This window comes from Mustelus asterias, chromosome 11 (assembly GCF_964213995.1).
Source record: "Mustelus asterias chromosome 11, sMusAst1.hap1.1, whole genome shotgun sequence".
Taxonomy (NCBI): Eukaryota; Metazoa; Chordata; class Chondrichthyes; order Carcharhiniformes; family Triakidae; genus Mustelus; species Mustelus asterias.
In genome coordinates, this window is record NC_135811.1 from 106,593,980 (window position 1) to 106,611,212 (window position 17,233).

The 17,233-nt window shown below is 39.7% G+C and overlaps 1 protein-coding gene across 1 annotated transcript in view; it reads left to right on the forward strand.

The window, feature by feature from the left end:
* The window catches only part of kpnb1 (karyopherin (importin) beta 1), a 39,426-nt gene extending 25,978 nt beyond the window's left edge, over window positions 1–13,448 (forward strand). Inside the window, exons 11-22 of the mRNA XM_078224183.1 lie at window positions 722–913; window positions 2,033–2,163; window positions 2,547–2,694; window positions 4,020–4,091; window positions 4,508–4,652; window positions 5,645–5,727; window positions 7,342–7,449; window positions 7,687–7,830; window positions 8,752–8,857; window positions 8,945–9,059; window positions 9,367–9,528; window positions 11,495–13,448. Of these exons, the coding sequence (XP_078080309.1) occupies window positions 722–913; window positions 2,033–2,163; window positions 2,547–2,694; window positions 4,020–4,091; window positions 4,508–4,652; window positions 5,645–5,727; window positions 7,342–7,449; window positions 7,687–7,830; window positions 8,752–8,857; window positions 8,945–9,059; window positions 9,367–9,528; window position 11,495 (1,407 nt within the window). The 3' untranslated portion in view covers window positions 11,496–13,448. The remainder of the gene's footprint in view (window positions 1–721; window positions 914–2,032; window positions 2,164–2,546; window positions 2,695–4,019; window positions 4,092–4,507; window positions 4,653–5,644; window positions 5,728–7,341; window positions 7,450–7,686; window positions 7,831–8,751; window positions 8,858–8,944; window positions 9,060–9,366; window positions 9,529–11,494) is intronic.
* The last annotated feature ends 3,785 nt before the right edge of the window (window positions 13,449–17,233 follow it).

Here is a 17,233-nt window from a genome sequence, read left to right on the forward strand (position 1 = left end):
TGGGAGGAGTCATTCTTGAAACTATATTGAGTTTCCAGTATGGTGGTAAAATGTGGTTTTGAATATGTTCACACAATTACTTCCAAGACTTCAGTAATTTATTTGATTTATTATTGTCACATGTATTAGTATACAGTATTGTTTCTTGCACGCTATACAGACAAAGCATACCATTCGTAGAGAAGGAAAGGAGAGAGTGCAAAATGTAGTATTAATCATAGCTAGGGTGCAGAGAAACATCAACTTAGTGTGAGGTAGGTCCATTCAGAAGTCTGGCAGCAGCAGGGAAGAAGTTGTTCTTGAGTCGGTTGGTACGTGACCTCAGACTTTTGTATCTTCTTCCCAGGAAGAAGGTGGAAGAGAGAATGTCCGGGGTGCTTGGGGTCCTTAATTATGCTGGCTGCTTTGAGGCAGTGGGAAGTGTAGACAGTCAATGGATGGGAGGCTGGTTTGCGTGATGGACTGGGCTACATTCACCGCCCTTTGTCGCTTCTTGCGGTCTGGACCGAGCAGGAGCCATACCAAGCTGTGAAACAACCAGAAAGAATGCTTTCTATGGTGCATCTGTAAAAGTTGGTGAGAGTTGTAGCGGAGATGCCAAATTTCCTTAGTCTTCTGAAACGTCTATAAGTTTAGTGTTGTGCAGGCACCTGTGGCTGTTTTAGCCAGTATAAATGTCCTTGATAGTTGTCACTGTTTTTAAACACATTTCTAATTGCAGGCAATGCCTACACTGATAGAGTTAATGAAAGATCCTAGTGTTGTGGTTCGGGATACTACAGCCTGGACAGTGGGACGAATTTGTGAGTTGCTTCCTGAGGCTGCCATCAATGACATGTATTTGACCCCTCTACTGCAATGTCTCATTGAAGGTCTGGGAGCAGAACCTCGAGTGGCTTCTAATGTTTGTTGGGTAAGTCACTTATTGAGCAGAGAACTACATGGAAGTTATTTATTTAACCTCTGATTGATCCTAATCAATATTGGTAAGATTGGAAACCTCATGTGATGGGTTTGTAAAATGCTTGGCAGAGTCTTGAATAATGTTTTGACGATGACCTTGAGCCATTTACTGGATGCCATTCCTGTTAACTGTGCAGATACAAAATGTGAATATCAAGCTTCCTTTTACTTCAGATTTATTTGCCTTTTAATGCTGGTGTCCATTTTGAGTTGGTAAATAAGTTAATGATATAAAGTATTTGAAGATTTACAGTTTTGGTCGTTTAGGAAGTGATAACTATAGGTTTAATCCAAGTTATTTCACTAATGTGGGGGACTTTCAGTTGGGAACTGTGCAGCTATCTAGTTTTGCTGTAAATTTTAAATACTAACCATTGAATCATCAATAATTTGCAAATGTCTGGCATTTTATGACTCAAAGCTCTTAGACATTTAAGTTGGAAAATATGGCATGTTTTCTTGTGTGTATGTTTGGTTATCTTTGTAGCCTAGTTTCCTGCTAGAAGAACAGGTCTAAACCTGCTTTAATAAGGATGTCTGCTGGCAGCCCAGTGATGCAGCACTTAATATGAAACTAAATTCTACATGTCAAGGGTCCTGAAAATTCATTGAGTTGTGTTTTCATTGTTTGTAGAATAGATTTTTGGGAAAATAGCTGAGATGGGAATGGCTGATGTCAAAATCCTGTTTCTGTTTCGGTACCCTCTAAATACATAGGGGCGTCAGAGCTTGGGTTTGTCAATAGGGCATGGTCACTTGGACACGGTATCAGAGAACAGCTAATGCCCATGAAATATCCAAGTTGGGACCAGTACTTGGAGAGAAGTGGCATATGAAGGTGGGATTTCGGGGCCAGACAGGCAACATTAATGACTGAACTACAACATTAGTACTTTGCGAACGTCTCTCTCTCTCTCTCTCTCTCTCTCTGCCTGTAATTCATTCTACAGACCTTTTGTTCTTTTCTCCATCTTTTTCTCTGTTAACAAAATTAACCAAAACTTGACAATTGGTGCAATTAAAATCATTAGTTTTAATCTTTTAAAGTGAAGTCTTGCCATTTTCACAGGCATTCTCCAGTTTAGCAGAAGCTGCTTATGAAGCTGCAGATGTGGCAGATGATCAGGAAGAACCTGCAACATATTGTCTCTCGTCATCTTTTGAATTAATAGTTCAAAAACTATTAGAAACTACTGACCGGTAGGGAAAATACTTTGTGCCCTTCCTTAATGTATGTTCATTCTTGCTGATTTAGGCAGTAGGCTGATAAATTTGTAGCTTGCTGCTTATGTTTGATTTTTATCACTCTCACTTGGATTTTATTACTGCTGCATAAAATGCATTGAATCATTTTCCACAAATATTTGCATCTCATAATATAATATAGCTGCTTAAACTTGGTACTTGGCAGTGCCTTGGCTTGATACTGAAATAACAATTTGCATTTCTGTATTTATTGGGGCTAGTTATTGTGCAACTAGGTTATTCTGGCAATTGTTTTGGATGTTTAACTGTATAATATATTAATACTGAATCTAAAGTACAGATGTAGATTGAATTACTAAGTAAGTGATTTTCTTTAGACCGGATGGTCATCAGAATAACTTGAGGAGCGCTGCATATGAGGCATTGATGGAAATAGTCAAGAACAGTGCCAAAGACTGCTACCCAGCAGTGCAGAAAACAACCCTGGTTATCATGGAAAGGCTCCAGCAAGTATTACAAATGGAGGTATGTGGATTGTAACAAACGTAGTGTGGAATATTTTCCTCAGTCGCTTTATTTTAAATGGGCACTCTGGCTCAAAAGTATTGCCCCAAAGATGCACGGAGCAATCACTCAGAACTTGACAGGTGAGCTTAGCACAGCAATTGTCTAGAAGTGCAAACCTCCCCTGAACAATTGCCCGGCACTGGGAACTATCTAAAAAGGAAACTTAAATTGCCAACTTTGATTCCAACTGGGTTACATCAGTACTTGGCAGGAAACGTTACACCAATAGTTACCACATCTAACTTCTGGGTAGCTATTGTACAGACCCAGACCAAACCTCCGGGGGAGTCTCTCCACAGTACTTCCTACCCTTCTGTCTGCTGCCCCCAGCCCTCCCAACCCCACTTTCAATAAATGTGGAATGCAAAGCTAGTCCAAGTAATGGTGAACATGAAACTATCAATGATTGCTGTAAAACCAATGTCTCTTAATGGGACTCCAGACTCCCAGCACAGCAATGTGTTCTTTTTATTCATTCATGGGATGTGGGTGTTGCTGGCTGGGCCAGCATTTATGTCCATTCTTAATTGCTTTTAAACTGGGTGACATGCTAGGCCATTTCACCTCTTCGCCACCTCACTAGGCAAGATAGGATCGAAGAAAAATTGACTTGACTAATGGGCATTAATGCAGTCAAAATATCAGTAGGATAACTGAACAAAATTATGCTAAGCCAATTATGTCCTTTTTGTTATTTAATTTGTCTTAACTAAGTTTGCTTTAATCCTTTCCGGTTTCTTTTTCAACATGCTTTAAGAATACTTGTTAAGCAATATAATGGGGATAAAAATTAATTGAATTGTTACTGGAACCCACATCCTGATACTAATGGCAAAATACACACCTGTCCCCCAAGATGCTGTCATGCAATGATGTACATATTTAGTGTGCAGGGAGGCTTAAAAATATAGTGGGGTTCAGTATTTAGCCTATACACTTAATCAGGTCTGTCGTACCGCTCTTCCTGAGAATTTTCTGTATTTCCTCTGGCAAATAGGCAGCAAAAAAAATACCAAAGTAATCAACAATGAAAGACCATCTGCCCCTTAACAGTCATGATGCAACTGAGCATTGTGATCCATTCAGTCATCAGTAGCTACCTAATCTGGAGGAGACAAATAAAACACACATCCTAGATCAACTTGGGGTATGAAAATTTCTATAAAGAGGATTTTAAAAGTTCTAGGTGACTGCAATGAGATGTACAATAGCCATGTACCTATTGTATGCTAAAAGATATTTCAGTGAAATTTCAGGCTAATGCTTTTTTTTATTCCATACAGTCTCACATTCAAAGTACCTCGGACAGAATTCAATACAATGATCTTCAATCTCTGTTGTGTGCTACTTTACAGGTAACTAGTATTTTTGCTCCCATATCACCTATATTCTGGTGATAACAGTTTTACTTGATTTTGCGAAGTTCCCTATTGCTGGTTATTGGGTAACATGTTCATCAAAATAGTATCTTGGCCTCTGCAGAGTGGCCCTCAGCCATGCATTTAAATTAGTTTATTGAAGCAGGTGAAATGCATATAAAAGCGAGAAATTCCAGTAGAATCATCAGTATTCAGGCTATTATGAGGTAATTGTTTTTGAATTGGCTTGAGTTTATATTTGCTCCGAACAGATTCTGATGATGACAAGTTCATGCACCACACAGAAAGATAATGGTGATTATGAATGGATCTGAAGGATTTATTTTTGTTTTCAAGATAAATTAATGTATTTACTACTTTAACTAAACTTTACTTTTCTGTCTGGTCCTTAGAATGTACTGCGGAAGGTCCAGCACCAAGATGCACTGCAGATTTCAGATGTGGTGATGGCATCATTGCTAAGAATGTTCCAAAGCACTGCTGGTTCCGGTGGTGTGCAGGAAGATGCCCTCATGGCTGTCAGCACTCTAGTTGAAGGTATGTCTCATCATTTAAAGAAATGAAATGAAAAAATAATTCTACTAAGATGATTGGTGTTTTTAGTTCCTTGGGTGACAATGATGCCTTTTTTCCATTGAACTATATATAACCAGATTTAGTGCTTTAATTTTAGTTAGAGTTAATTTTGGAATGGGAAAGACCAATTACACTCTAGCAGCTTTGACAAAGGGTCATCTGGACTTGAAACGTCAGCTCTTTCCTGTCCCTACAGATGCTGCCAGACCTGCTGAGATTTTCCAGCATTTTCTCTTTTGGTTTCAGATTCCAGCATCCGCAGTAATTTGCTTTTATACACTCTAGTTCGTCATTCCATCTTGTTTTTTTGTTCCAGTTTAGAAATTGGCACTCAAAACTACATGGAACTTAAATGCAATTCTTCCTGTGGAGAGCTAAATTTAAATTCCCAAATTGTTAAACAGCCAAATTATCAAACAGTTGTACAGCAGACTTTCAAAGATCAAACTATGTTTTATAGTGCAGTAGGTTTAATTCAATTTTATTTTGTATCCTGGCTGTTTGAAATAGACTAATTTTGATATTATATTTGCAGAAATATAGCCTTTGTCTTATAACCTTAGAAAATTGAATCATTTGCACTAAATTGAATAACACTGAATTAATTTTATATCCTAGGAATTGAAAATAGGTCCATATTGTGATAAATGATTTATGAATTGAATGTTGTCCAATACTTGGTAATTTAGATTCATGAAAGTGTAGCTGACAGCTAAAAGCAACTATCTTTTATTGAAAAATGAGTGCAACCTTAATTTTAAGAAATTTTTCAGAATGAGCTGTTACTAACAACTGTTACTGATTCACTGAGGAAGTACCTACCAAAGTGTAACAATGTGGAAAATTTGAATATAACTAATAAATTTGCAGATTAATTTTTTGACTGCAGCTATTTTGCTCCCCCCCCCCCCCCCCCCCATGTTCTGTGTGTATAAACGTTTTCTTTCCTACAGTACTAGGTTCAGAGTTTTTGAAGTACATGGATGCATTCAAACCGTACCTAGGGATTGGACTGAAGAATTATGCAGAATATCAGGTAAGAATTTGCTGGGTTTTGATTTATATATCCAATTCAATCCAAAGTCCAATTCAGAGTCTCAGCAAGTGAGACATTCCAGATCCAAGCTGACAAGATAGTCCTCTCGCTTCCTGTCTTGGGCTTGATCAACATGATCCAAGCTGATTGGAGCAGGCACCTCCTCCAAGGCTCGATCTCATTTGCGTCTTAGCCAAAAGGCTGAGGTGCTGTTTTTAAAAATTGCTTCAAATGAAGCCTTGGTGTAACCTCATGACTTCAACCAAGTACAGCACATCGATACTACACTTTATCTTAGCCAAAAGGTCGGGTAAGAATTTGCTGTTGCTCTTTGTGGGGGTGAAGGAGATAATGGAACGTTCGTTAGGCAAAAAAAGCTAATCTCTGGCACAGACACTTGCAAGTGGGCATAGTTTTTTTTTGTCTACCTCTTTTTGTTTCCTCCTCTTTCTGTGTACCCCCCCTTCCTACTTAACACTTCCCATCCCAAGAGAAATCCCTGGTCCTATCTTAAATTTGATTGTTGAAATAAGCCTGCATATTTTACATCTTTGGGATGTTTCACAGCGTCTGAAATAGTTTTGAGGCAAAGTTACTATTGTGCAGGAAATGAGAGGTTGTCATCTGTGCTGAATCTCATCTTTTGGTAGATTTCACTTTCAAATAGCAAACCTTCCTCCTTTGACCTTTTTCCCAACTGATGGAAGAAGCAGAAAAAAACCAACCTGGAGTCAGTTCAGAAAGCCATTGTAGCAATTCTTCTGATGTTTCCTGGATAATCAAGCGAGGCGAAGCAGGATTCCACGTAACAAATGAGCTAAATAACCAGTTAAATCATTTCTGTTAAGGGCTGAATGTTGGACATAAAGTTGGGGGTCCCCCTATATAAATGGGAACCTCTAACAATATGACACTACCTGCAGCTGTTCAATTACCTGATTTGAAACTCAACCTGGCCCACAAAAAAACATTGCTTTTACTATATTAAAGGCACTATATAAATGCAAAATGATTACTTGATTCATATATCTAGTGTGCTATTTTATTAGGTTCTTCTAATTATGGCTAATTTTGTTTAACTAACCAGACCCTAGTGACCTGCAGTACTTTTAAGAACACTTTCAATAACGTACCAATTAAGTTATGACGACATAAGCTTCAGATTCCTCTGCAAGATCAGCTTGTGGGAAACTTGTATCTTTCTTCCTGGATTAAAAAGAAAACAGCTAGAGTTCCCAGTAATTGCTGCTCACTTGTCTGGGTGAAACTGTGTATTTTTTTTTTGAACAAGTGTTCTGTAATCATGCATTTTACATTGTGCAGGCTTCAACTGCACATGAATTATGTAGGATGTGAAATGCATGGGAATTGGGGAGATCTAAATGGAGATTAGATTGATGTCACCTGGCAGTATTTGGAATCCAAACATTTGGTATTGGTGCTAATATTTTATAGGGGAGATTGGCAGGGTGAAATTCCATGCTTGCGCTATCAAAGAGCAGTACAGTCACTGACCATAGCCCAGTGAAGATTAGCTTCAGTTGTGGAATGTAAAGGATATTTGCTGGGACAATAGAATGGTTGATAATTTCATGTTCTAAAACTTTGTTGAAGGTGTGTCTTGCAGCAGTAGGCCTAGTTGGTGACCTGTGCAGAGCGCTGCAATCTAATATGCTACCTTTCTGTGACGAAATGATGCAACTCTTGCTGGAGAATCTGGGGGTGAGTTTGTGTCTGATACTAAGCTTAATTTTGTGATTTTAAAATCTTCCAGATGGGTTCCTGTCTGTATTTGAACCATTTAAATTTAATTCTACAGTTTCAGTTTCTGAAAAGTAATCATCCAGGGACAATCTGCTTTATAGATTTTTCCAGAAGTGCAGTAATGTAGTGCAGTTTCTAAGTTGTGTTCTGGGTATTTTGCCGTTATTTCCATTTTGTAATTATGTCTCTTTCCAGAATGAAAATGTCCACCGGTCTGTTAAGCCACAGATTCTGTCTGTGTTTGGGGATATCGCCCTTGCTATTGCCGGAGAATTTAAGAAGTATCTAGATATTGTTCTGGATACTCTTCAGCAAGCTTCACAGGCTCAAGTAGACAAAGTAAGTGCGAAATAAGCATTTAAGTCCCTCTGTTTCAAATTTTGACACTTGTCTTTTGTTGTAACAATAAAAGGAATTTCATTTAATAAGCTATTAACTTGGTAACATTTTGTTAAACTAATTTCGAACATTCTTTAATATAATGTTATTTTACTGAACTTGTAACTCAAGACAGAGTAGGAGAATCTTTCTGAGGGTCGTTGGCCTGTGAAACTCTCTTCCCCAGAGTGCAGTAGAGGCAGGGTCACAGAATCATAGAAACCCTACAGTGCAGAAGGAGGCCATTCGGCCCATCGAGTCTGCACCGACCACAATCTCACCCAGGCCCTACCCCCACATATTTACCCGCTAATCCCTCTAACCTACGCATCTCAGGACTCTAAGGGGCAATTTTTAACCTGGCCAATCAACCTAACCCGCACATCTTTGGACTGTGGGAGGAAACCGGAGCACCCGGAGGAAACCCACGCAGACACGAGGAGAATGTGCAAACTCCACACAGACAGTGACCCGAGCCGGGAATAGGACCCTGGAGCTGTGAAGCAGCAGTGCTAACCACTGTGCTACCATGCCGGGTCATTGAATATTTTTAAGCCTGAGTTAGATTTACTTCCTTGACAATGAAGAATCTATGGGTATCGAGGGTAGACAGGCCATAATCCGAACAGTCATGATATTCTCAAATAATGGAGCAGGCTCAAGGGACTTGATGGCGTGCACAGCCTAATCCAAATGTAAATCCTGTTCAGTTTGTCAAATATTAAACCAAATTATTAGCTTTAACTTGGGCAATGTTTTTAATTTTCTTGCATGCATCTTTTTTGTTCCTTGCTTTAAGATCTTGTATAATAAATTTAGCATGTACCCTTACTGTGGGTTTACATTATGGCCAGCTATGCTAAGATTTGGATTATTTTTTAGACAGATTACGATATGGTGGATTACCTGAACGAACTAAGAGAAGGCTGTCTGGAGGCGTATACTGGCATCATTCAGGGTCTGAAGGGTGACCAAGAGAATGTGCATCGTAAGTTCAGTTGTACATTAATACGTACGTACATCTGTTCAATTTAAACATTGTTAGTTTTAAACATTTTCAAATGTTCTTCTGCAGCTGATGTGATGTTGGTGCAGCCAAGAGTAGAATTCATTCTCTCCTTTATTGATCACATTGCACGAGATGAGGATCATACAGATGGGGTAGTAGCCTGTGCTGCTGGACTGATAGGGTAAGCATGCTTGAGATAAGATGGAAAATGACAGATCTAGTTACAGCTATTAACTTATTTAATTTGCTGTTCATTCTCAACATGTTTTCCAGGGCAATGGCCTGACCCTATTCTCTCTTTTCTGGAGTTATATTCTGAATGTCCAAATCACTTTTCATTTGTAGTCTGTTATTGGTGAATCATGTATCGATTTGTGGTTTTATGAAGAGTTTCAAAAAGTGAATGTTTGGAGGGGGGTGGAGGATGGCTTCATTTCAGTAAAAATCCTTTTTATTCTGTAATTTTTGTGAATATTTACACTTTTCAGAGATTTGTGTACAGCATTTGGCAAGGATGTACTGAAATTAGTTGAAGCCAGGCCTATGATTCATGAATTATTGACTGAAGGAAGACGATCAAAAACGAACAAAACTAAAACTTTGGCTACATGGGCAACTAAAGAGCTTCGAAAACTGAAAAATCAAGCTTGGTAAGGCACTTTTTCCTGGTTTGGTTATCTAACTTTTGTTTCTGTATTTTTATGGTTGAATCTGCTAATGAAATACATCTTGCTTTAATTTAAAGTTTTATATTTCCATATTTCAAAAGTGGGCAATTTTAAATTGCTAAGAGTTTCTAATATTTTTATAAAATTGCCATTTAAATCTAGAACCACGCTGACATGGATGATGCCACCATGGTGGAGAAGAATTTTTAAAAATCAGTGAAGCCCTTTTAGCATTTAGAATCAGAAAAGACTAAATGAAGTCACTCTCATGGAGAGAAATTGGGAAAGAATGTGTTAGAACAAGAGACTTTTCCTTGCTTTTCCATTGTATTAAAAGTGAGGTTGCACGCTGGGAATTCTGGACAAGTACAAAGTTCAGAAGAGCACTGGTTGTATTATCAATAAAGTAATCAGATTGTAAAAACGGCAAAGAATTAACTGTCAGATCAACTATTTTTGCATGCTCCTGGATACCAGAGCTGTCTTTTGGGCAGACTTCAACTTTGTAGAAGCTTGGATTATGGAGAAGGGGGAATGCAGGCTTCTGGAGGGTGATTTATCAGTGGAGGTGATGTAGAGGTTTAATAAGGTCGGACGATGAAGCCAAGAACATTAAGTGAAGGACAAAAGATAAATTCTTAAACATTTTGGCTGGTGAATTTGAGGAACTTAATTTGAAAGGAAATAAATCTTTCATTAGTTCATTGGAGGGCAAGGCAAAATCTAATTCTGTAAAGTTGGACGTTACATTCTAATATAAAGGAAGTTGATTGGAACCAGCAGAAAGCATTGATGGCATTTAATTGGATAAGTGAGGAGCAATTCTGAGGAAAAATCCCACAACACCATAATCACTTCCGAACACTGTCAGAATTTGGAGATGTTCAGGACAGTGACAACTGATGTAGCAGTTTTTTCTCCAAACAGATTGAGTAACTTGGAATATAGTGTTTAATTCTGGTCGCCGCACTACCAGAAGGATGTGGAGGCTTTGGAGAGGGTACAGAAAAGATTTACCAGGATGCTGCCTGGTATGGAGGGCATTAGCTATGAGGAGAGGTTGGAGAAACTTGGTTTGTTCTCACTGGAGCGATGGAGGTTGAGGGGCGACCTGATAGAAGTCTACAAGATTGAGAGGCATGGACAGAGTGGATAGTCAGAAGCTTTTTCCCAGGGTGGAAGAGTCAATTACTAAGGGGGCACAGGTTTAAGGTGCGAGGGGCAAGGTTTAAAAGAGATATACGAGGCAGATTTTGTATAGAGTAGTGGGTGCCTGGAACTCATTGCCGGGGAGGTAGTGGAAGCGGATATGGTAGTGACTTTTAAGGGGCGTCTTGACAAATACATGAATAGGATGGGAATAGAGGGGTATGGTCCCCAGAAGGGTAGGGGGTTTTAGTTAAGTCGGGCAGCATGGTCGGTGCAGGCTTGGAGAGCCGAAGGGCCTGTTCCTGTGCTGTAATTTTCTTTGTTCTTTGGGTATAAAACATGCCACACAATTACTAATGGAACACTTGTACAGAAACTGTACTGGTGATAGATTACAGTAAGACTTGCATCAATGAGTGTCGATGGTTTCCACAACTTTAGAAGGTATGTGGGTTTGAAATGACTTCAAACAAATGAATAGGTTGCCTAGAAGTAGGAGAGATTGCAATGGGGTAGGGCATGTTCAGAGGATCAGGCATCCTTATCAGGGATTGAACAGAATGTTGGTTAAACAACTGTGAATCGTTGTTTCCGAAAGTCTTGCCGGCAGCTGTCTGGCTTGGTGTATAGCAGACACTAGATTGACATTGGATTATTGAGCAGCTGTTCTATATTTTTAATGCAGGTGATCTAATTTGTTTGAAGTAGGAATTAATTTGAACTAGATGGCACTGCTAAACTATAGCATCGAGTTTGGACAGCTTACTGGAGAATTTTCAACCAGCATCTTTTGTTACAGATTTCTGACAGCATTGGGATAAGGAAGACACCTGAGGCCCCACTGGAATTCTCAAATCTTTGGAACAGAAGTGAGGAGTGTGCAAGGATGTTGAATGTTTGAGAATGTGAGAATGAGTGAGTGAGGTTTGCATCACACCACCTGATCCAGCAGTATCTTGGACTGAGCGCCGAAACAAAAGAGGCCAACATAACCTGCAACAAGAACGAGAAGAAATCCCCTTCTGTCAAACAGCGGGAGCGTTTTAAGAAAATAAATTCAAAAGGATTATGAACATTGCTGCTGGGAGGAAAATTGGATCCTCAGCCTGGCTGATGTAATCGTACTACGTGGAAATTCGTGCATGAATAATGAGGTTGAGGTTCTTGGTCAGGGATGAGTGTGCGAGAGTGAGAAGGCATACACTTTCTCTACTTCAGATACATTACAATTTACTTAAATGGTTAGCATTTGCATTAAAGAGTTGAATCTACTGAAGCAGCACAAAAGAATTGAATGAGAGTTGCTCTTATTGGGAAACACTGATGAATGTTCAGAGCTTCCTTGTGCGAAGCTTTAGTTAGTCTTCAGCCTAGTTTAAGGAGATGGTATCCCCTTTTTAAATAGCTTGCATTGGCTGTATTTTAAACCATTGAATCAGATCAAGCAACATGCCATTTAACCTATTCCAACTATTTTTGAAAGTATCCATATAGTTTCTCTAAAATGCAACAAATTTTGTATAGACCTTTAATGAAAGGTGGCCTATTTTTAGCAGTGTTACTGCCATTTGCTTTGAAAAATAACGATGCGTTGTGTTTTACAAGAACGCTGGGATAGATAGATAAATGGTGTGTTTAGGTGTTTTTTCCATACCTCTAAATTCAGCGCATGTAGGCTAACAAAGGGATCGTGGTCAAGTAAATGTGGTGGCCAGTGACGTAAATGTTCAGGAGTGACCTTAAATAATGCTACTTGGTCAAGGTAGCAACTATATTCCCACTGTTGTATCTTGCCACCATTGTCACACCACCTTCTTTGCCTACCAGGTATTTTTGACTCGATGGCCATTTGGTCATAATTGGCTGAGGGCTTGTCGCTTTTTCTTCACATCATGAAGGATACTATCTCTTTAAAAGAAAAAAATAGAAGCCTTTCTTCCCCTGTAAAGAGAAATAAAACTGTGAAAAGTGTAAATGATGCAGAGGGATTTGAAAAGGTTCAAGAAATCAAAATGGAAATGCATCATGCCCTAATCTGCCGGATAGCACTTTGGAACCCCTTTCCCCTCCACAATTTGTACTGTAGCAGCTGAAACAACGTAGAGTGCCAAAGATTTATTAATTGTATTCAGGTCATGCTTTGGATTTCTAAAGAGTTTGGAGGAAAAAAAATCAAATTTCATATTGAAAGTAGGCATATAGAATGCCATTCAAACTGCTTGGTTCTTTGCTTTTATTTGATTAGGAAAATAAAGAAAAATTGTGGTATTGATGTCTCGCTGCTCTTGGTATCAAACGTTAACTAAACCGGAGACACTTGTAAAACAAAAGTGGCATATTTTTCCAACAAAGTCTGAATTTAAGAAGTGTCAAAACATTCCCCAGCACAACTTGTACTTAGTCTTACATTATGTGATTGCTGAAATAACTATACTTCCACACAATAATGTAACAACTGTATACAGGGTATTGGATATGTGCCTTAGTGTCAGAAGGTGAATACAGATTGGTGTAGTTCATGCCACTTCACTGCAGGCTGAGAGTAGAGGCACCATGTATTTACACTGGCAAAAGGGTGTTTTATCCAGTTAATAATTGCATACTGGGAAAGGTCTGGGCCTTTTCATGCCTTTATTTTGTACTTTGGAGATCGTACTGATGGGGAATTCTGATCATTCCTCAGTGCTACCTGTTGCTGTCCTGTGGGCTTTCAGCTGTAGAAAACAGGATAATAAAGTACACTGAGAAATAGTAAGTGTTTGTGTCTTTTTTTGATTCTGTTTTAAAGTGGCTTTAACTGTCAACAAGACATTTTTATATATTTAAGTATCAGGCAAACGAGATAAGTATTTGTTGGATTGTGTAGCAACCTTCACGGGCTCAATTTTAGACTTACTGAGCATTCTACTGGGAAAGCCAGGGTATTAATGCTGTTTTTTCATGAAATGCTCATCTAATAAACCTAATTAGTAGAGTGTTGGTGGATTTGATTTATGTAATAAATGACCAGTTAGCAAACAAACGAGCAGCAACTCAGATGCATAGACCTTCAAATTAACACTTTCATCTGTGGGGCACTGGTTCAGGAATACTGTAGTTATTTGGGAAGAAGTAAAATGGAGCCTGAGGTGAGAATGTACAATTGTAAATCTTAACCAGAAATTGGCCTTCTAAGGAGATGTAGTGTCATCATAACCACTCGGGGTCAAGAATGCTTTGCTGCCACAGGTTGATGGGTTCTGAGACGGCTGAGGAGTCCAATGTATGATCCATGACTGCCACAGGTGCTTGATGGGTTGAGATTTGTATGCTGCTTCCAACACAACTTTATCCCTGCATGTTTCTAATAAATCTGTGTCATCGCAAATGTACCTTTTCTATTTTCATTGGTTGCAACCCAGGATCTCCCAGGAGTCTGCAATTTCGTTTGACCTCTCCAGGGATGCTTTGAGGATATCAGAAAGTGGATGTAGTGTGATTTATCACTGAAGAGGTGAGAGTAAGAAGTCTCTCAACACCAGGTTAAAGTCCAATAAGTTTATTTGGAATCGAGAGCTTTCGGAGCACTGCTCCTTCAGCAGGTGAGTGGGGAGGTAGATTTTTGTGAACCCCACCTCTCTCCAAATGAAGGAGCGGCACTACGAAAGCTCATGATTCCAAATAAACCTGTTGGACTTTAACCTGGTATTGAGACTTACTGTACCCACCTGTCCAACGCTGGCATCTCCACATCAAGTGAGAGAGACTACTTTGATGCACTTGACAGTTGGCACAATATAAGCTGACTAAGTCCTCTTGTTCCAATTTAAAACCATTGCCTCTGGAGAAAATGAGACTTGGAGTGGCAACTAGTGTAAGGTGATGTCAGGAGCTGAATGGGTGGGGCAAGATCTCCAGGATCAGTGCCTGTTGTGGGGTGGGGGGTTGCTGGTGGCGGTTGGGTAACCCTTCAAATCTCATGCTGGTGCTATTGGCCAATGGCAAAGACCAGCTCTGTGTAGTGGAATAATCACAAATCCATGTCCTGCTCCCATTCTGGGTATCCATACAATACACCTGTTTTTAAAGAAATCTGTCATTTCTTGTGCCTCATCACTTCTCTGGGCAGCCCAGCGTCTTTGCAAGCACTGAATTATTTTTGGAGTGCTGACACTTGTGTAGTTAACGTAACCATTTGTGTTATCAAAATGTAGCATTTATGTAGTGTCTTTGGCATAGAAAAATGAGACCGCTGGCATAATCAGACAATGTAGTCATGCTGTTTAGGAGATGAAAGGGTGACAAAGCATATAACTTGATCCTGGGAGAAGAGGGTTGTGAAATGTAATATCATGGATGGGTTGAATGCACAAGAGACCACGAGATGTAGAATTTTGGGAGTATTATGGCTGAAGGAGATTGGGGAGGGCTGAGACCATGATGTATTAAAATGTGAATTATGTTGGAAAAATGGTGACTGATCGGAAACCTGGGGATTGGGAGCCAAAGTAGGACAGCAATGATGGACAAATGGGACTGAGTGCATCATAGGATATAGGAAGCAAGAGATTTGGATGAACAATGGTATGTGCTGAGAAAGGAACATTAGTCAAATTAAACCAAACCATTCAAACACGACTACATTCAAAGGACATCATTGACAGCAGTTCTGCTTTAGTTAACCCATGTTCTGTACTCTCTGGGAGTGCTATTTCAATCCACAACTTTTCTGATTCAGAAAACAATGCTACCAACTGAACTAAAATGAGGTATGTTAACTTTATTTTGGATGGAGAGTTGATTGCAAGTTTCAACAATTTACAAAGTAATCATTACTTCCCCCCCCCCCCTTCAAAGAACAATTCTTGACCCCACTGTCTAACCTGTCACCCTATGTTCACCCACCCTTTACCTTTTCAAACCCTTGAATGTATTGTTGCCTCCCAAATCTATCCCTGTCTCTGATAATTCCGTGTTTGAAATATGTTCTGTATGTGATGCAGCATTAGGTCAGCTCAAACTAAGGAACTCATCTGACTTTAATCGTGGTGCACAGCCTTCACAGACAACTAGATAAAAGCAAAATACTGCGAATGCTGGAATGTGAATCTGATGCTGGCTTCGCAGACAAGTGTAATTCTCTTCAATTAGTTCTTTTCCTCATCCAGTTTTTAAAAAATTCCTTCATGGGATGTGAGTATTGCTGGCAAAACCACCATTTGGTGCCTATCTCTAATTGCCCTTGAACTGAATAATTCAGCCATTCAGAGGGCAAGTTCAGAGTTAACTACATTGCTGCGAGTCTGGAATTGCATGTAGACCAGATAAAGATCACAGATTGCCCTGCCTACATTGTTAATGTTTTCCTACATTATATCAGTGACTCCGCTTTTACAAAATAAATACAGAGCAAAATACTGCTTATGCTGGAAATCTGAAATCTTTTTTAAGCGCTGGAAACGCTCAACAGATCAGGCAGCGCCTGTGGATAGAGAAACAATTTTATTTATTTATTTCGTGTCATGCGTAGGTTTACATTAACACTGCAATGAAGTTGCTGTGAAAAACCCCAAGTCGCCACACTCTAGTGCCTATTCAGGTACACTGAGGGAGAATTTAGCATTGCCAAACCAGCATGTCTTTCAGATTGGGAGGAAACCAGAGCGCCCAGAGGAAACCTACAGAGACACGGGGAGAATGTGCAAACTGCACACAGACTGTGATCCAAGCTGGGAATTGAACCAGGGTCCTGGCACTGAGAGGCACTCGTGCTTGCCACTGTTCCACCCAAAGTTAATGCTTCAGTTCGAATACCTTTCATTAGGAGTCTAAAATCATGGTGATTTTGGTCTCCTCTTGTCTCTTGCCACAAATACTGATTTTGATTTATTGTCTTGTGTTAGCATACAGTGAAAAGTATTGTTTCTTGCGTGCTATACAAAGCGTACTGTTCATAGAGGAGGAAACGAGAGAGTGCAGAATGTAGTGTTACAGTCATAGCTAGGGTGTAGAGAAAGAGCAACTTGATGCAAGGTAAGTCCATTCAAAAGTCTGATGACCTCAGACTTTTCTATCTTTTTTCAGGTGGAAGAGAGAATGTCTGAGGTGCGTGGGGTCCTTAATTATGCTGGCAGTTTGCCGAGAGATAGAGTGAATGGATGGGAGGCTGGATTGCATGATGGGCTGGGCTACATTCACGACCTTTCGTAGTTTCTTGCGGACTTGGACAGAGCAGGAGACATACCAAGCTGTGATACAACCAGAAAGAATGCTTTCTATGGCGCATCTTGTAAAAGGTGGTGAGAGTCCTACCTGACATGCCAAATTTCCTTAGTCTTCTGAGAAAGTAGAGGCATGCTGGGCTTTCTTAACTATAGTGTCAGCGTGGGGAGGAGGGACCAGGACAGGTGATCTGGACACCTTAAAAACTTGAAGCTCTCGACCCTTTCTACTTTGTCCCTGTTGCATTGAGGGGCATGATCTCCTCTACCTTCCTGAATACTACTTGCTTTCAGCATGCTCTGTTTTTATTTAACAATAAAATGCTTAATTTTGGCTG